Source organism: Phallusia mammillata, chromosome 3, assembly GCF_965637545.1.
Source record: "Phallusia mammillata chromosome 3, kaPhaMamm4.hap1.1, whole genome shotgun sequence".
Classification (NCBI taxonomy): Eukaryota; Metazoa; Chordata; class Ascidiacea; order Phlebobranchia; family Ascidiidae; genus Phallusia; species Phallusia mammillata.
In genome coordinates, this window is record NC_137254.1 from 22051735 (window position 1) to 22071157 (window position 19423).

At 34.4% G+C, this 19423-nt stretch overlaps 3 protein-coding genes and 1 long non-coding RNA gene across 4 annotated transcripts; 1 reads left to right on the top strand and 3 right to left on the bottom strand.

The window, feature by feature from the left end:
- Positions 1–563: 563 nt before the first annotated feature.
- Positions 564–1187, top strand: LOC145218041 (uncharacterized). The gene is made up of 2 exons (XR_013857536.1): positions 564–1054; positions 1119–1187. It is a non-coding gene; the product is annotated as an uncharacterized LOC145218041 (long non-coding RNA).
- LOC145218032 (cytochrome P450 2C20-like) lies at positions 885–7156 on the bottom strand. Its single transcript, XM_080085428.1, has 9 exons — positions 6359–7156; positions 6107–6255; positions 3886–3988; positions 3543–3652; positions 3133–3254; positions 2874–2998; positions 2595–2739; positions 2032–2192; positions 885–1775 (listed from the first exon to the last, which is right to left on the bottom strand). The coding sequence occupies exons 1-9, from the start codon at positions 6635–6637 to the stop codon at positions 1458–1460; spliced, it is 1512 nt and encodes a 503-aa protein (XP_079941554.1). The 5' UTR covers positions 6638–7156; the 3' UTR covers positions 885–1457.
- Positions 7157–9471: 2315 nt separating this feature from the next.
- LOC145218039 (cytochrome P450 2C20-like) lies at positions 9472–14851 on the bottom strand. Its single transcript, XM_080085436.1, has 9 exons — positions 13618–14851; positions 13366–13516; positions 12775–12877; positions 12435–12544; positions 12008–12129; positions 11732–11856; positions 11065–11209; positions 10412–10572; positions 9472–10113 (listed from the first exon to the last, which is right to left on the bottom strand). The coding sequence occupies exons 1-9, from the start codon at positions 13892–13894 to the stop codon at positions 9796–9798; spliced, it is 1512 nt and encodes a 503-aa protein (XP_079941562.1). The 5' UTR covers positions 13895–14851; the 3' UTR covers positions 9472–9795.
- Positions 14852–15018: 167 nt separating this feature from the next.
- Positions 15019–18901, bottom strand: LOC145218033 (cytochrome P450 2J3-like). The gene is made up of 10 exons (XM_080085429.1): positions 18758–18901; positions 18068–18362; positions 17745–17893; positions 17446–17548; positions 17249–17358; positions 16931–17052; positions 16699–16823; positions 16426–16570; positions 16045–16205; positions 15019–15791 (listed from the first exon to the last, which is right to left on the bottom strand). Exons 2-10 carry the CDS (start codon positions 18344–18346, stop codon positions 15477–15479), a joined length of 1509 nt encoding a protein of 502 aa, XP_079941555.1. The 5' UTR covers positions 18347–18362; positions 18758–18901; the 3' UTR covers positions 15019–15476.
- Positions 18902–19423: the final 522 nt, after the last annotated feature.

The following is a 19423-nucleotide window of genomic DNA, read 5'->3' on the forward strand; positions in this document are numbered from 1 at the left end:
GCAGTATTAAGATCTTCAAAACTTTACCAGCAGCATCAATCAAACACAAAGTGCCACACAATTATGCAATTTCGTGTAGTAGTCAGTGTTTCTTTTTAATTTTTGACACCACTTGGCTTACCCTGCTTTGACTTGAGAAACGTCCTAAAAAAAAAAAAATTGCCTTGACGTGTCAGACGTGCCGCTAAAATAAAAATACACAAAAATATAAAATACACATTGCTACAGACTGACAGAATAAAACCACAATTTTCAAAACTTTCGAAAACTCGCTTGTCGATAACAACAAGCCAATCAGTGGTTAGTTTTTAGCTGAGAGGCGTCAATCCTGTCATAATAATAAAAAAATCCGTTAGTTAAAACTTTCCATATACGTGTAAATAAAAACGTTCTCTTGTACCATAATAAACTAAATAATTCCAGCACTTTTAAGAAAAAGATATTAAAGAGTAACTTTCAATTAGTTCGGTTGGTCACGTCTAAATGGGTCTGAGCAATGCCTACCTACCTCACTTAGTTGGTCTGAGCATGGGCGCCGCCACGTAGGGGCAAGGCCCCCCCCCCCCCCCCCCCCTTGGAATTTCAGTGTACCTCAATTTAACATATTTAGCAGCAAACCTAATTAAAGTGGCAGCGCGGGGATTTGTTACATCGTTAAATGCTTTAACTTTTAGGCAACTCAATTGTGAAGTACACGATTTATGGCTTCATATATAACAAATTCTTTGATGCGGTAAAGTATCAGCCAAAATTTGCCCCCTCTTGCAAAATTTTCTGCCGGCGCCCATGGGTCTGAGCAATACAGGTTTAGGAGTCCAGTCCGAACTACGGAATAAGCCAACAATCAAGCAATCGCACGATTGTTTCACCAAACACTCAGCATATAGCATGTTTCTGATTTTATTTGTGGCAAAAATGAACTTGAGGTAAATTGCAAGCTGTTACATGAGGACGTAAGGTAGTGTGTGTTTCAAAGTTATAAAGAGTGTGTTGACACCTAAACATTTGCCTTAACTATCAACAGCAACTGTGGAGAGGGAGGTAAAAAAACATAGTAAGTACAACATGATGAAGCAATTGTAAGTACTTTTTAATTTCTTTTTTTATTTCTTTAAAAGGGTGAATGACTAAGTGTTTTTTTCTGAATTTACAAAGACAACATGATGCAGAAACTGTTGATTGAGATATCACCAAAATACCTGCACAAAAGCTGTACAGTGGTGGCACAAGAGGAAACATAAGTACAATACGTAAGTACAATATGCAGGAACTGTACACACATAAGAACAGGTTAACTATGATGATTCGTTTCAAACAATGTTTTAGTTGTGGTGATACAATTTCAATAAAAAACAATGAAAACATTAAAATTACAGAATTAAAATAAACATTATGGTAAACCTCACATTTAAAATTTGCAGTAAGAACTGTTTTTTAAAAGATCCAATTATCGGTGTTTAACGACAAGTTAAAACAAGCTTGTATTCCAATGGAACATAAACACCACTCATTACCCCATCATCAAGAATAGGAAGTTTATCAAGAGTGGGATCTTTGGAGATATTGAAGTTCTGTAGTGTGGCCACAAGAAATATAAAAAGCTCTGATCTGGCTAGAAGTTCACCCAAGCATCTGCGTTGTCCAACAGAAAATGACATAACTTTTGGTGACAAAAAAAATTTGCCACTGTCATCAATATGTCGAAGGGGATCAAACTTCTCAGGATTTGTCCAGTTCTTAGGATCATTGTGTACACCCCATATATTAGCCATCACCTAAATAATGAAGTTAGAAACCTTGTAAGGCTTGGAAGCTTATTTTTATTCATAGTAGTTATGATACTTAACAGTTTACTCATCAATTCCACAGTTCTTACATCATTTTACTAATTTTAATTAATGTTAAAAGGTGAACTTAAACGGTCTTTGTAACTACATTACAATTATAAACAGCATAAATCTATAGCATTAACTGCAAGATATAACTATTTTATGTGTAATTCCCTCCAATGCAAAATAGCTAGTCACGCACAGTGGTTCCTTTTGGTATGTAACAGCCATTCAGCTCTGCATCAACACTTGTCATACGAGGAGCACCATATGGCACAATTGTTCGAAACCTCAGAACTTCTTGAATAAAGGCACAAGTGTACGGCATAGATTCCCGATGGTTGAGGCCAGGTTCATCTTCACCTGTTTTGGGAAATATTTATGACTATTCCTTTCCATTGGGAATGGGGTTGTGTGAAGCAAGTAGTTTGGCAAATGAAATTAAGACCCTTTACTTGACCAAAATTAAATCACCTAGCTGTATGTTCTTGTTAGTGTCTGGTATGGTTCAAATGGGGTAAAGGTTTGTAGCCAAAAGGTACAAAACTATTTTTTTATCGTTTGTCATTTATCACCTAAGGACATTAGAAAAAAGTTGTGTGCAAATGTTGTTGTGCAGCATGTAGCACATGTGGTTTGTTTTTCCTTTAACTCAAAAAAGGAGATCATAGCCTAATGCAGAAACAATAGATGAACATAAGGTTTTTGGCGTTAAGTGTTGTCATTTTGTGGTTTTAATAAAATACAGAATTGGTTAAAACTTACTAATAATATTATCAATCTCTGTCTGAATTTGCTTTCCGCATTCTGGATAGTGAAGAAGTATCAAAAAAGCCCATGACAAAGTATGGCTTGATGTCTCAATTCCGGCAAAGTATAAATCTTTTACCAGTGAATGCAGTTCATGTTTCTAGAAAGTGGTGCCATTAAAAATTTATTTATCAATGCATGTACAGTAACTTAAATATAATTGGTTTGATTTTATATGGTTAGGTTTGATCAATAATCATGCCATTCTACAAATATTGGTAGTAATTTGGTTACAGTAAAAACTGCAGCTTCTTTTGGGTTCGAGTTTTGTTGTTGGAAAAGATAAGCATCCACAAAGCACTTGATGTTCTCAGAATTAAAGTTGTTTTGACGTTCAACCACAAAATCATGCATAAGATCTGAAATGAAAAAATACCATTATTCACAAATTTGTACAATTTACTGCTATGAAATATATTCACTTTACATAAATACATAAAAAGGGTGCTTGGCATTGAACAACCATTTCTAAACTTATGGCAAAGAGGAATACCTAAAATATCCAGATGTAACTTTATAGTCCGCTTAACAGCATTACCAACAGGTGGAATAAAGCGTGTAATTGGAAACATCATGCTCATTTGAACAAGTAATGCATCCTTTGGATCTCCCATTCTAAAGCAGAAACATCAGAAAAGTTAAAAAAAAACATGTTATGTCAGTTTACGACACAATGTAATGATAGCCCTATCAGCATTATCACTTTCCTATATTATATGCCTATATCAGAAACTAGCATAACTACAATTTTTTTGCAATAATTTACAAATAAAGATGTGTTTAATTTCTCTGTTACTAAATAAAAACTAACCAGTGTAATTAATACTTATTGAATCATATGAAATTTAACAAAAGGAAAAACCAAAATACCTGGTTGAGTTTAATTCAGAAATAGGTTCTTACGTTTTTTCTGACCCCTCCACAAGGGCCTTAAACTGAGTATCATCCTCATCAAATCGTCTTCCAATAACCACCATTGAAATGACATTGGCAGTAGCCTTGCTAAGTTCAACCTGTTTAAAGTTATTTATTGCTTTATTGAACTTGATCTTGTGTTGATAATAGTTGTTTTTAGGGCAAAAAAAAAAAGATTTTGCTTTTAAACAAGTTTAAATGTATACATTGTGCCAAATTCTTACGGTATGAACATGTAGCTGTTTGACACTTAGTCTACAGTCATTGTTCTGCAATAATGTGGTTATAACTAAAGATCTCAGGGTTTTTCCTGGTACAGATGTATACATACATTGAAATGAATAGGCTCATCAACTTTTTTCTTCAGTTGTTGGATTACAAGCTTTGCTTCCTCTTGAACAATGGTTTCAAATCCTCGATCGCCAAAAAGAAATCTACAATACACAGTTTTAAAATAAGTGTTTGTAAACAATCTGTGCTGTTTATAAATAAGCTATTGGTGCCAGACATACAGTACAGACGAATCCGGTTTATCGCATACCGGTTAATCGCATAATCCAGTTAAATGCATCACAATTAAAAATCCCAAACCGTCGCCAATCGTTTGTTAAGAAAATCGTCCGGTTAATCGCATACCGGTTTATCGAATAAACCGGATATTCGCATCAATTTTCAACGAAATATGCGATTAACCGGATTGATGATCTCTATGTGAAAGTCGAAAAAATCCAATCCTCCGGAAGTAATGTTCACGAAAAAGGCGTAGATGCATGTTTGCATTCTACACCAAATAACGCATCTAATTTCAAAGTTGAAAATTACGCGTCTCGACCATAAAATATTTTTCAAAAAGTTATTAGGAGATTAAATTGGGGTTCAGTTTACCGCTGTGCGATAACTAGGAGTCATTATCTCAAAGCTGTGCACATTGATCCTTTTTTTGTTGGCTTATCTAATCGTCAATAGTGATATAACAAGCGTTTAAATAAAGAGTTCAACATGTTAAAATTACAAAACTAGTGTTCCGCAAAAATGCTGATTGTAATTTCTTACTAAGTGCGAACTGCACCAAATTCGAAGTATTAAACTGTATTGAAATTTGAACAATGTTAAATGTAAAACAAATAGTTAAAAATGTTTTCTGATATATTGTTCATGACCCGCCAAACACGTAATGTATGTACAAATTTTAGATCGCAAGTAATCACACTATGTTGTTTAGATTCACGCAATTGGTAACGTGCCAATGATTGCCATATTTTATGACTTCTATTCGTGACCTTGTGCAACTTATCAGGTAGATCAGCGATCAAGAAAGGCATTTATTCCTCTAGTATTTGTTGTTGGTTTGATTTTTTGAAGCATAACGGGTTATAATAGAAACTGATGCAGCTCGCCTTAGCGCCTAAGCGCTGTAGAATGTGCCGAAGTTGCAAGTTTGACCAGGTTTGGGTCGTGTACTTTTGAGTTTGGGCTTGCTTACAAATATGCACCTAGCACTTGGCCGCTTAACGCGTTGGTTTCAACTAGAAAACGAAATAGGTCAAAAACAACAGGCCATTTTACGTGTATATTAAGCGAGGGGCCTAGCATATTTATAAGGGATCTACCCAAAACAAGACTAAAACTTGATAAACCGTCGTCATAGGGAAGTTCCCAAATTTAAATGTTGGACCCCTTGGCTACGATGCGATGTAACATATCTTTTCAAATAAACCTGACTGCAAGAGAAAGCACAAATCAAGCGAACTGTGGCATGTGCACCAATTAAGGGGTGTGTGTGCGTTTCTACTGTTTCTTCAACACACTTTGGCGATTGCACCATAGCCACGACAGTTAGGAAGCATGACGCCATGTATTGCGCTAAGAGTAATAAATCTAGTTTTGACTTGAGAGTACTTTTTTTCAATTCTTGGCAACAAAAGAGAGAAAATACTGCACCGTTGAGCGTCACTGCAACTTTGTTTTATCTGGGGAAGTGAAAATGAGCACTTTTGTTAATGGCGTGTACTGTTTACATAGCAACCGGATTATCGCATAATCCAGTTTATCGCATCAAATGTCCTTGGCAAATCGATGATGCGATTAACCGGATTTGTCTGTATTAGCAATTGCTGCTCTTCCAGTAAATTTTTATTGTAAAGTACCTGAACCATTGACATTATCCTGAGAAGGGTGTCTGGCATGGGCTGTTGAACATTGGTTAGTTTACAATAAAAGCCTGCTGAAAGAGCAACAATTTTTAACACTGTGCTGCATATTTTGCTTCTGGATTAACTTATGTGTCAAAATGTTTTTTGTCATTTACTTGGTAAATGGATGGTTCTGGATCAAATCACTATGAAGTAAAACAGATTATGAAACTAAAACCAATAAATTAACCAGTTTTGTCACAATTTAAAGTCTCAAAGAAGCTTTCATGGCAATAGTGACTTTTTTATGTCTAAAGAGTGCAAACAGAGAAATCGTATTTTAATAAGATTGATCAAAAATAAGATTTGTTTGCATATTTAACATTTTAAAACAAAGTTTTTGAAGAAAAGCATTCTCACCCACGAAAAACCTTATTGCCCAATTTCCTTTGCATTTTCCATTCATGTCCATAATCTTTCATGATAATGCCTGAAGTGTCATTAGTAACCTCATACAGCAGAGGCATAATAGGGCGGCCAGAAAACTTTATTGATTGTTTTGAAAAAGCCTGTTAACAAACTGGTTAGTGTCATATTGACACAAAAAGGCACAAAAATTAAATTTTATTAAAATGCTGATATCAAAATGTACAAATACAACATCATGCTAACCTCTTGAATGGTTTCATAAGTGTTCAAGAACACAGTGGGATTTGCAGGAAATCTTGCAAATATAATTGGTCCATAGGTTATGCTCCATTCAAATATAGTATCCACCATATTCTTTGACACATATGGGATAACACCAACAACTGGAAATCCCAGAGGCCCTGGTGGAAAATTGGGGTGGGGTTTGCGTAACCATCGGTATACAACAATACCAATTATAGCAGGAATAATCCATGAATAAATTTGACTGAACACAACATTAAGATAAGCCAACACTGCCATGATAAATGCTTTACAACTGCAAGAAGATTTTAGGGTTATTTACAATGTCAATTTTGAAAATGATACAAACTGAACTGACATTCAAAACGTGCAAAACACAAGTTGGTTTTGGCTTAACTGAAGTGCATTGCAAACACAAAACTATTTAAAAAGTGTACCTAAATAAAACCCTGTATGTCTTTTATAGTTCGTATACACAGTTGTTTGTAACACAAACAGCAAAGTTTTTAGACTTATTGATGAGCAACAGTCTCTCTTAAATGCAATACAAGTCACATGTCTGGCGTGTTTTGTTGTTTACGCTCTCGGCCTTTTTTGCGCAAGATTCCCCAATTTCAGTCAAGTAACCATGACTCAACCTCTTCGCATCGAAAGTATGTTTTCTGTTGCTTTCAGACTCTACGCTTCTAATTATAACAACTTTGACATGTAAATAATTCTCATATATCACAAAAAATATTACAAGTCATATAGAAAAAAATAAAAACAAAACATATTATTGGTAGCATAGATTACTTATGAGTATTCTATGTTGGTAGTATAGTAGGAGGGCAAGCACCTAAACAAATACTCGGCAGTATATCTTTACAACTAACTGATAGATGTCGGCAAAGAACGCTAATAAACAGTATTAACCCTTTTAAACTTTTCCAGCTGCCAAATAGTGCCGCAAAATAATGTAGTGTCGTGCATTACATAGTGTCTGTTTTTACTTTTAGACACCATTATACCTACATATCTTTGAATGACAGAATATCACCATTGTTACTAATCTTTTGATCGAACAAAACAACAATTTTCAAAATGTTATTGTATACAAAAACCAATAAAAGATAATACCGTTAAGAGTATAAATGTAACAAAACTTCTTTGGTTAAGCGTCAAAACAATACCTGCGCCTTGATATAAGAATGATAAGATTAAATTGATCTCATCTGACATCGAATAAACATTTGCGGTACATCTAAGCAAAGTTTATTCTGTACAGATCAACCTTGAGAAGTGGCTTTCAGTTATTTAGTTTGTTACGTCCAAATGGATCTCAGGCTTACATACTGTAAAACCTAGAAGGTTATTTGATTTGGGGAACACAGGTTGTATACTCCAGGTTAAGTGATGATCCAGTGATTACATGATTGTTGCACTAAACACTGGACACATAGCATATTTTTTTTAATTATGGCTAAAATAAACTTGAGGTAAATTACGAGCTGTTACAAAAGGTGTATGGACCTAAGGTAGGTGTGATTTTAATGTTGTGAAGAGTATGATAACACTTCAATATTTGCATAACTATAAACAGCAACTGTGAAGAGAGTGAGGTAAAGAAAAAAAAGTACAACATGATGAAGCAATTGTACACCTTTACAGGAAAGATACTTGAGGTTCAGAGTTACAGCTAATCAAAGTTACCTTTTAAAGATATTTGTTAGTTGCATACCAACTTGCATATACAAGAACATATATTAAGTAAAACGCATTACACAAATACAAGTCTACGAGTAAGTACACTGATGCATTGGTGAAACATTGTTTTAAAAAAAAAAATGTGGCAACTTTATAGCCAAGCAATACATTGAAAATCTGTATGAGAAACTTTTTTGGCAGTTTATTTTAATCATCAATCTTTAACGACAAGCCAAAACAATCTTGTGCTCTGATGGAACAAAAAAGCCACCCATTACACCTTTAAGACTTGGAAGTCCATTAAGACTAGGATCTTTGGAGATGTTCAAGTTTTGGAGAACTGTTACAAGAAAAATAAAAAGCTCCAATCTAGCTAGAAGTTTACCCAAGCATCTGCGCTGTCCAACAGAAAATGATATGACGTTTGGTGACAAAACAAAGTTACCATTGTCATCAATATGTCGGAGAGGGTCAAATTTCTCTGGCTTTGTCCAGTTTTTAGGATCATTGTGTACACCCCATATATTAGCCATCACCTACAAGAAAAAGAACAACATGTTACCAAACAAGATACTTGAAGAAATGAAAATAAATTGATTAAGAAACTTCCTTCCAATAATGGTGTTTGGGATATTCAATATTTTTTAAATTATATGCTAGTAATTTTAAGGTATATGCTTCATATGCAAGTGAGCTTTATAGAATTATAAATAAATATTATGGTCATCATCATCCAGTTCCATGCCTGAACCAGGCTTCGGCTGCCATGAAACACTGGTTTCTCCAAATGTGTCTATTTCTTGCCAGTTCAAAAATATTCTCTGCTTGGATGTCTAGAAAGTCCCTTAGTCGATTAATTAGCATTTTCCTTTGTCGTCCAGGTGAACGTTTTCCACATATTTTGCCACACGAAATTAAGTACTCTTGTTTTGGTTGTCTGGTTATGTGGCCGAAAAACCTGAGTTGTCAAAGTTTTATTGTGCTTAACAGTGATCTTTCTTGATTCGTCTGAATTAATACCTCATGATTGGTTTTATGGGAGGTATATGATATTCGTTGCATTTTTCTCAGGAACCACATCTCAGCCGCACTCAGGTTGTCAATCAGTTCTTTTGTGAAGGTCCACACGGGTATTTATATGTAATTTTTTGTTTGTCAATATTGTCTCGAGGTTTATGAAGGAATTTTTTGCCTGTGCAACTCTGGCTTTAATTTCATATTTACACTGACCATCATCTGTTATTATACAACCAAGATATCTGAACCTTCGTGTTTGTTTGATTGGTTTATCTGAAACTAGTATATTACATTTGTGCGCTCCTGCTACTTTGGCAATGACCATACATTCTGTTTTATCCTCATTCAAGGCCATTCCCATTTTCTCACTTTCTTTTTCAACTGTAGCTAAATAGGTACACAATTCACGGTTTTAAAGATTCTAACCAGAAACAAACAAGCCAATATATTTGCATAAAGCATGACGTTTTGACATCAACTTGTGTCATTCTCAAATGAATAAATCTAAAATCAAGCAGTGCGTAAAAACAGTAAAAAAGGCAATAAACACAAGCGCGAAAGGCAGGTTAAAACGTAAAGATAACGGCGATAAAAAGTCACGTGTTAAAAAGGTATAATGGGGTCGAATTTTGGTCTACATTTTGCTCGGGGCTGTGTAGCTAAATATTATGGTTAAACATCATATTTAAAATTTACAGTAAGAACTGTTTTTTTTTAATTTTAATAATTTGTATTTAGCGACAAGTCAAAACAAGCTTGTATTCCAATGGAACGTAAACACCACTCATTACCCCATCATCAAGAATAGGAAGTTTATTAAGACTGGAATCTTTGGAGATGTTGAAGTTCTGTAGTGTGGCCACAAGAAATATAAAAAGCTCCGATCTGGCTAGAAGTTCACCCAAGCATCTGCGTTGTCCCACCGAAAATGACATAACTTTTGGTGACAAAAAAAAATTGCCACTGTCATCAATATGTCGAAGGGGATTGAATTTCTCAGGATTTGTCCAGTTTTTAGGATCATTGTGTACACCCCATATATTAGCCATCACCTACATAGAAGTTAAAAACCTAATTTATTTATTTTTTAATTTATCTGGCAGCAAGATCTATAGTCAGGATGTTAGGCTCTTAACAAGTGAAGCTGGAAACTTATTTTTATTCATAGTTGTTATGATATTTCACAGTTTACTCATCAACTCCACTGTTCTAATATAATATTACTAATTTCAACTAATGTTAAAAGGTAAACTTATATGGTCTTTTTACAACAAACTGCTAGATATAACTATTTTTATGTGAAGACATTAAGCACTGAATTCCCTCTCATGCAAATTGCCAGTAACTTACAGTAGTTCCTTTTGGTATGTAACAGCCATTCAGCTCTGCATCAACACTTGTCATACGAGGGACACCATATGGCACAATTGTTCGAAACCTCAGAACTTCTTGGATAAAGCCACAGGTGTACGGCATTGATTCCCGATGGTTGAGGCCAGGTTCATCTTCACCTGTTTTAGGAAATATTTATGGCTATGCCTTTCCAAAGCGAATGGGATTATGTGAATCAAATTATGGACTTGAAAAACAGTCACACTACAAAATTGATAAACAACCATATAATTTTTTTTTCATAATTGTTATTTACTTCAGTAGGCAAATAAAAAAATTAAGACCCCTTACTTGACCAAAATTAAATCACCTAGCTGTATGTTCTTGTTAGTGTCTGGTATTGTTCAAATGGGGTGAAAGGTAATTTGAATGGGTTAAAACCAAAACTTCAAAATGTTTTTTTATCACTTGTCTTTTTTGACATTAAAAGAGAGCATAGGCAAAAAAACTGAATGTTGTGGTGACCTAACAGTAAGCATGTAGGAATGCACAAGTTGTATGTTTTTCTCTTTAACTCAAAAAGAAGGTCATAGTTATACAGAAACAAGAGATGGACATAAGGTGTAAAGTGTTTGTGGTTTTAAAAAAATACAGAATTGGTTAAAACTTGCCAATAATATTATCAATCTCTGTCTGAATTTGCTTTCCGCATTCTGGATAGTGAAGAAGTATCAAAAAAGCCCATGACAAAGTATGGCTAGATGTCTCAATTCCGGCAAAGTATAGATCTTTCACAAGTGAATGCAGTTCATGTTTCTATAAAATGGTGCCAATAAAAATTTAATTATCAATGCATTTACAGTAAATACACTGTTGCTGCCAGGCATAACGTATCAACAAAATTTTCAGCTCTTCCGGCAGTTTTTTATTCTACTGTGCCAACGTTTCGATGTCCCATACGAAACACCTTCATCAGGGTAATGACATACATTGCAAACACAAGTCCACGCAAGTGTACCACAAACCAACGAGCACCAGGCGCTACTTGCATTTCACGTCCCACCATCCTCTGCACCACAAGAGAGCTGTGGTGAAAGCGCTAACAGATCAGCCCTTTTCGCTTTATAATAACTTGTGTTTGCAATGTATGTCATTACCCTGATGAAGGTGTTTCGTATGGGACATCGAAACGTTGGCACAGTAGAATAAAAAACTGCCGGAAGATCTGAAAATTTTGTTGATGCATTTACAGTAACTTAAATATAAATTGGATTTTATATGGTTAGGTTTGTTCAATTAAACATGCTATTCTACAAATAATGGTTGTAATTTGGTTACAGTAAAAACTGCAGCTTCTTTCGGGTTCGAGTTTTGTTGTTGGAAAAGATAAGCATCCACATAGCACTCAATGTTCTCAGAATTAAAGTTGTTTTGACGTTCAACCACAAAATCATGCATAAGATCTGGATGAAAAAATACGATTATTTACAAATTTGTACATATTACTGCAATGTGTACTTCACATAAAACTTTGCATGTGTCACAACTGGAGCTAAGACAAAATAAGGATGTCTTTTATTGTAAGACCATTTTTAACCTTGCAAAGAGGAATACCTAAAATATCCAGATGCAACTTTATAGTTCTCTTAACAGCATTACCAACAGGCGGAATAAAGCGTGTAATTGGAAACATCATGCTCATTTGAACAAGTAATGCATCCTTTGGATCTCCCATTCTGAAGTAAAACAGAGCAAAAAGTTTCAACTGAGAAACAATTTTTAGCTTAGTTTGGACAGTTATAATGGCAATGCTTGACAGTATTGAGAAATAATGGCCCTATGAGCATTACCAATTTCTGTCTTATGTATATCTTAGAAACCAGCATACCAGTGTTTTCTAACAATTTGCAAGAAAAATTTGTATTATCTCTCTGTTACTGAATAAAAACTAACCAGTGTAATGTATACTTAATAAATAATACGAAATTTAACAAAAGGAAACACCAAAGTACCTTGTTGAGTTTAATTTACAGGTACTTACGTTTTTTCTGACCCTTCCACAAGTGCCTTAAACTGAGCATCATCCTCATCAAACCGCCTACCAATAACCACCATTGAAATGACATTGGCAGTGGCCTTGCTAAGTTCAACCTGTTTGAAGTTATTTATGTTGTCGATAGCCTTAAATTTTAGGGCAATAAAAATAGATTTTGCTTTTGAACAAGTCTAAATATATAAATATTGTGCCAAATTATAATGGTACAAACATGTAGCTTTTTTGCACTTATTCTACAGTCATTGTTCAACAACAATGTGGTTATAACTAAAGAGTTCCCCTTTTTAGAGTTCAGGGTTTTTCCCTGGTACGGATGTATACACACATTGAAGTGAATAGGCTTGTCAACTTTTTTCTTCAGTTGTTCGATTACAAGCTTTGCTTCCTCTTGAACAATGGTTTCAAATCCTCGGTCGCCAAAAAGAAATCTACAATAGGCAGTTTTTAAAAAGTGTTTGTAAGTCACAAAACAATCTGTGCTCTTTACAAATAAGCTATTGGTGCCAGACATACAGTATTAGCAATTGCTGCTCTTCCAGTAAATTTTTATTGTAAAATACCTGAACCATTGACAATATTCTGAGAAGGGTATCTGGTATGGGCTGTTGAACATTGGTTAGTTTACAATATAAGTCTGCTGGAAGAGCAACAAATTTTAACACTGTGCTGCACATTTTCATTCTGGATTGACTGATGTGGCAAGAATATTTTCGGCATTAAAACAGCTAACGCAACTAGATACCAAGCAATTAATAACTAGTTTCGCCTGAATTTAAAGCTTTCATGGCACTACTGACTTTTTTGTGTACAGAGAACAACCGGGGAAATTCAAGTTTAATATGATTAATTAAAAATAAGATTTATTTACATATTTATAACATTCCAAAAAAGAGTTTTTGAAGAAATGCATTCTCACCCACGAAAAACCTTATTGCCCAATTTCCTTTGCATTTTCCATTCATGTCCATAATCTTTCATGATAATGCCTGAAGTGTCGTTAGTAACTTCATATAACAGAGGCATAATAGGGCGGCCAGAAAACTTTATTGATTGTTTTGAAAAAGCCTGTTAAAAAAACTGGTTGGAGTCATATTGACAAAGCTTTCAAGGCACAAAAAATAAATTTTATTAAAATGCTGATATCAAAATGTACAAATCATGCTAAACTCTTGAATGGTTTCATAAGTGTTCAAGAACACAGTGGGATTTGCAGGAAATCTTGCAAATATAATTGGTCCATAGGTTTTGCTCCATTCAAATATAGTGTCCACCAAATTCTTTGACACATATGGGATGACACCAACAATTGGAAATCCCAAAGGTCCTGGTGGAAAATTGGGGTGGGGTTTGCGTAACCATCGGTATACAACAATACCGATTATAGCAGGAATAATCCATGAATAAATTTGACTGAACACAATGTTAAAATAAGCCAACACTGCCATGACAAATGCTTTTCAACTGTGAGAAGATTTTAGGGTTATTTACAATGTCAATTTTAAAATGATTAAAACTGAACTGACATTCAAAACGTGCAAAACACACAAGGTGGTAATGGCTTAACTGAAGTGCATTGCAATCACAAAACTATTTCAAAAGTGCACCTAAATAAAACCCTATACGTCTTTTTTAGTTCGTAATTCGTATGCACAGTTGTAAAACAAGACACCAAGTTTATTGATCTGTTGATGAGCATTGAGCAACAGCCTCTCTTAAATGCAACACAAGTCACATGTCTGGCGTGTTTTGTTGTTTACGCTCTTGACCTTTTTTGCGCAAGGTTCCCCAATTTCAGTCAAGATGACTCAGTTTGTTCGCATCGAAAGTATGTTTTCTGTTGCTTTTAGATTTTACGTTTCTTATTATTACAACTTCAAAAATAAATATTTCTCATATAACACAAAAAATATTACAAGTCATATAGAAAAAAATAAAAACAAAACATATTATTGGTAGTATAGTAGAAGGGCAAGCACCTAAACAAATACTCGGCAGTATATCTTTACAACTAACTGATAGATGTCGGCAAAGAACGCTAATAAACAGTATTAACCCTTTTAAACTTTTCCAGCTGCCAAATAGTGCCGCAAAATAATGTAGTGTCGTGCATTACATAGTGTCTGTTTTTACTTTCAGACACCATTATACCTACATATCTTTGAATGACAGAATATCACCATTGTTAATAATCTTTTGATTGAACAAAACAACAATTTTCAAAATGTTATTGTATACAAAAACCAATAAAAGATAATCCCGTTAAGAGTATAAATGTAACAAAACTTCTTTGGTTAAACGTCAAAACAATACCTGCGTCTTGATATAAGAATGATAAGATTAAATTGATCTCATCTGACATCGAATAAACATTTGCGGAACATCTAAGCAAAGTTTATTCTGTACAGATCAACCTTGAGAAGTGGCTTTCAGTTATTTAGTTTGTTACGTCCAAATGGATCTCAGGCTTACATACTGTAAAACCTAGAAGGTTACTTGATTTGGGGAACACAGGTTGTATACTCCAGGTTAAGTGATGATCCAGTGATTACATGATTGTTGCACTAAACACTGGACACATAGCATATTTTTTTTAATTATGGCTAAAATGAACTTGAGGTAAATTACAAGCTGTTACAAAGTAGTATGGATCTAAGGTAGAAGTTGTGAAGAGTATGATAACACTTGAATATATGCATAACTATAAACAGCAACTGTGAAGAGAGAGACGGAGAGAGAGAGGTAAAGAAAAACATAGTAAGTACAACATGATGAAGCAATTGTACACCTTTACACAAAAGATACTTGCAGTTTAGAGAAAGATATTTGTTAGTTGCATACCAACTTGCATATACAAGAACATATATTAAGTAAAAAGCATTAAACAAATACAAGTCTAAAGTACACTGATGTATTGATGAAACAACATTTAAAAAAAAATAAAACATGGTAACTTTAAAGCCAAACAATACATTGAAAATCTGTATGAGAAATATTTTTGAAATAACATTTTATTTTAATCATCAATCTTTAGCGACAAGCCAAAACAATCTTGTGCTCTGATGGAACAAAAAAGCCACTCATTACACCTTTAAGACTTGGAAGTCCATTAAGACTAGGATCTTTGGAGATGTTCAAGTTTTGGAGAATTGTTACAAGAAAAATAAAAAGCTCCGATCTAGCTAGAAGTTCACCCAAGCATCTGCGCTGTCCAACAGAAAATGATATGACTCTTGGTGACAAAACAAAGTTACCATTGCCATCAATATGTCGGAGAGGATCAAATTTATCTGGCTTTGTCCAGTTTTTAGGATCATTGTGTACACCCCATATATTAGCCATAACCTACAAGAAAAAGTACGACATGTTACCAAACAAGATACTTGAAGAAATGAAAATAAATTGATTAAGAAACTTTATTCCAATAATGGTGTTTGGGATATTCAATATTTTTTAAATTATATGCTAGTAATTTTAAGGTATATGCTTCGTATGCAAGTGAGCTTTATAGCAATAAAAACATGGTATTAAAAAAAGTACAACTGCAATGAGCTGATGGTTTAACAAAGCACAAATATGGTAAATGCTAGTCACATACAGTGGTCCCTTTTGGTATGTAATAGCCATTAAGCTTGGCATCAGCATTTGTCAAATGAGGTGCGCCATATGGTACAACTGATCGAAATCTTAAAACTTCTTGAAGAAAGGCACAGGTGTATGGCATTGATTCGCGATGGTTTAGACCTGGCATATCTTTACCTGTTTCAAAAAATATTTTTTATGCATTTGAAGCTGTATGGTGTAAATATTGTAAATATTTTTGCAAATTTTGCTTCAATTTTTATACATGGCATTAGTTTTCAATGTTTTTTTCTAACATAGGCAATACCTTTTCGGTCACCATTTTGCTGGGTTTTATTGAAGGGTGGCACATTGATGGTACAGTGTTAGAATTCATGACATTAACACAAAATCTTACCAATCACACAGTCAATCTCAGTCTGAATTTTCATTTGACATTCTGGATCGTGAAGAATTATCAAAAAAGCCCATGACAAAGTATGGCTTGATGTCTCAATTCCAGCGAAATACAAATCTTTCACAATAGAATGTAGTTCATGTTTCTAAAATAAGATGACAAGTTTAAACATATCTGTGCAACGATCGGGTGCAAATTATATCAAATGAATTAGTTAATTTTATAATAGTGAACCATTTTGTTGCCCAACAAGAGTGATTGTAATTTAGTTACAGAAAAAATTGCAGCTTCCTTGGGGTTCGAATTTTGTTGTTGGAACAGATAAGCATCCACAAAGCACTGGATGTTGTCAGGATTAAAGTTGTTTTGACGTTCAATCACAAAATCATGCATAAGATCTAAAACACAAAAAATCTAATATCAAAAAATGCAATCCCCACAATTAAACCTGCATTGGAAAACTCTTGATCATACATGTCAATTAAACTGCAAAAAAAGACAATACCTAAAATATCCAAATGTATTTTAGCAGATCGCTTTACAGCCCATTTAATAGGTGGAAAGCGCCCAGTGATTGGAAACATCAAGTTGAGCTGAAGAAGCACAGCATCCTTTGGATCACCCATTCTGTATTTGAAAGACAGAAAATAGGTTTTAGCTGGCACTTTCACAATTTAACAAGATTCATTTGTTGTTGATTTATGTTTGTATGACTGAATTTCTCATTGATAGAAACCAGTGTCTGATTTTATCACCTAAAATAAATTTAATAAAACATTGCTAAAGGATTTAGTTGACTTTTAATTGATGAACATTTGCTTACGTTTTTTCAGACCCTTCCAAAAGTGCCTGAAACTGACTGTCACCCTCATCGAAGCGTTTACCAATCACCACCTTAGAAATGACATTGGCAGTAGCCTTGCTAAGTTCAACCTGTTTACAGAAAAGGAAAAAGTAAAGTATTTCCCAACAATGCTTGAAATACAAAAGAAACCAATGTGTAACATTTACAGTACATACATTGAGGTGAATAGGCAAATCAATTTTTTTCTTCAGCTGCTCAATTACAAGTTTTGCTTCTTGTTGAACAATGGTTTGAAATCCCCGATCACCAAAAAGGAATCTGTAATGATCTTTGCGAATAATTTTAGTTTATGTGAAACAAAGTTGCAGTAACAAACATAAAAAACTGAAAATTCCAAAAAAGCTTCCAGCAATGAACTTAAATTTGAAAGTTTTAAGAAGAAAAATTTTTTAGGCAAATATGTTTTGTGTAGCGATTTTTTTTTAGGTAAAAGAGATATTTAAAAAAATCTCACCCACGAAAGACCTTATTGCCCAATTTCCTTTGTAGTTTCCATTCATGTCCATAATCTTTTGAAATTATGCCTGAAGTATCATTAGTGACCTCATAAAGCAGCTGCATAATAGGGCGACCAGAAAACTTAGTTGATTGCTTTGAAAATGCCTAAAATCATAAAAATAACCGGTGGTTTTTAGACTCTGATTAAACAACCAGAAATTATTAACATGAGAATAATAAAACACCATCATTTTTAGTACTATTAGGTGGGTAAAAGTAGATGTATGGTGTGTTCTTCAAAGTTTGTCAAAGTAATAAAAAAGTTTGCAGCAAGCCAACCTCTTGAATGACTTCATAAGTGTTCAAGAAGACTGTAGGATTTGCAGGAAATCTTGCAAATACAACTGGTCCATAGGTTTTGCTCCATTCGAATATAGTATCAAGTCCAAACTTGGACATGTACGGCATAACACCAATAATTGGAAATCCCAATGGGCCTGGTGGAAAATTAGGGTGGGGTTTGCGTAACCATCGGTATATAACAACAGCAATTATGACTGGAAAAGTCCAGGAACACATTTGACTCAAAACGGCATACAAAAATGCCATCATAGCCATGACAAATTAAATTGACCTGTAACAAAATAATATATTTACACACATTTGCAATCACAAAAACATTGGGGCACATACTATTCTCACAATTATGACTAAAAACCACTTTTGGTTTGGTGGAATTAAAGAAGTGTATTACAAAATCCTTTTAAAACAACCAAATTTAAACCATACCACTGGCACTAACGTTACTTAGGAAATACAGGCACCGGAGTCTTAATCACCGTAATCTTTCTTTTTCACGATACTACAGAGATTGTAAACTACTATGGTAAACAGTTTGCTTATAATGCACAGGTTCTACTACACGATGTATTGGTCACGCTCGTCTGACATGCCATGTTGACAAGTTGAAACTAGACGCTTGACCATTCATACCCAGTGTCCAGAAGAAAAAAAGGCGACTCTACTCACATTCAAAAGAGAAGTTCGCTTTCTATTTTTCTTAATGCACCTTCCATGGTCTTGTCATCATAAAGTAAACAAAACAAAAAAGACACACAGATTCGACGGGCAAACACCGAAAGCAAAACTCATTGTTTTTCTGATAGACGTCGGTAGAGAGACGCATTCCGACGTTATTGCCCTTTTTATACGCTTTTCAACACCCGAACCAGAATAGCAGTGCGGAAACTTACCTGTTCGAATTACGTCTATTAAATGAGAGCATCAGACTATTATGATTGACAGGATAAATCTAAATCAATTCTGTACGATCGAATTTTATCGAAACATTTTCAACGGTGACAAAATAAATTGCTTATAACCACATGCAAAAAGGCATAAAATAAATCAATCTGTTGCATTTATGTAAAAGGTTTGTTGATTTTGTGTATGTGCAGCTGTCTGAAAGTTAACAATAACATACAGCGATATTTTAAGCTGTGATGGACTCTTAACAACTCTTTTGACGCTGGTAACTGGTTATAGCTCGATTGAATGGTTAATATTTGACAAAGGCGTGTAGGCCCGTCGAAGTTAAGGCGTTCGAGCCCAGGTTGAACCGCAGATGCGAAAGAAAAAAGGCCGACCAGAGACTTTTCAATCTGCCTTCAGCGTTCATGTGGCTACCACAGTCTA

Coding starts and splice junctions, on each gene's coding strand:
- LOC145218032 (XM_080085428.1), bottom strand. CDS start 6,637: ATGGCAGTGTTGGCTTATCTTAATGTTGTGTTCAGTCAAATTTATTCA. Junction 6,256..6,358: donor CTTATGAAACCATTCAAGAG/GTTAGCATGATG, acceptor GTTTGTTAACAG/GCTTTTTCAAAACAATCAAT. Junction 2,193..2,594: donor AGAGATTGATAATATTATTA/GTAAGTTTTAAC, acceptor TTCCCAAAACAG/GTGAAGATGAACCTGGCCTC.
- LOC145218033 (XM_080085429.1), bottom strand. CDS start 18,346: ATGGCTATGATGGCATTTTTGTATGCCGTTTTGAGTCAAATGTGTTCC. Junction 17,359..17,445: donor ATTTGCCTATTCACCTCAAT/GTATGTACTGTA, acceptor TTCTGTAAACAG/GTTGAACTTAGCAAGGCTAC. Junction 17,053..17,248: donor TTGGAAGGGTCTGAAAAAAC/GTAAGCAAATGT, acceptor TTTCAAATACAG/AATGGGTGATCCAAAGGATG.
- LOC145218039 (XM_080085436.1), bottom strand. CDS start 13,894: ATGGCAGTGTTGGCTTATTTTAACATTGTGTTCAGTCAAATTTATTCA. Junction 12,878..13,365: donor GGCAATAAGGTTTTTCGTGG/GTGAGAATGCAT, acceptor TGCCTATTGTAG/ATTTCTTTTTGGCGACCGAG. Junction 12,130..12,434: donor GTGGAAGGGTCAGAAAAAAC/GTAAGTACCTGT, acceptor GTTTTACTTCAG/AATGGGAGATCCAAAGGATG.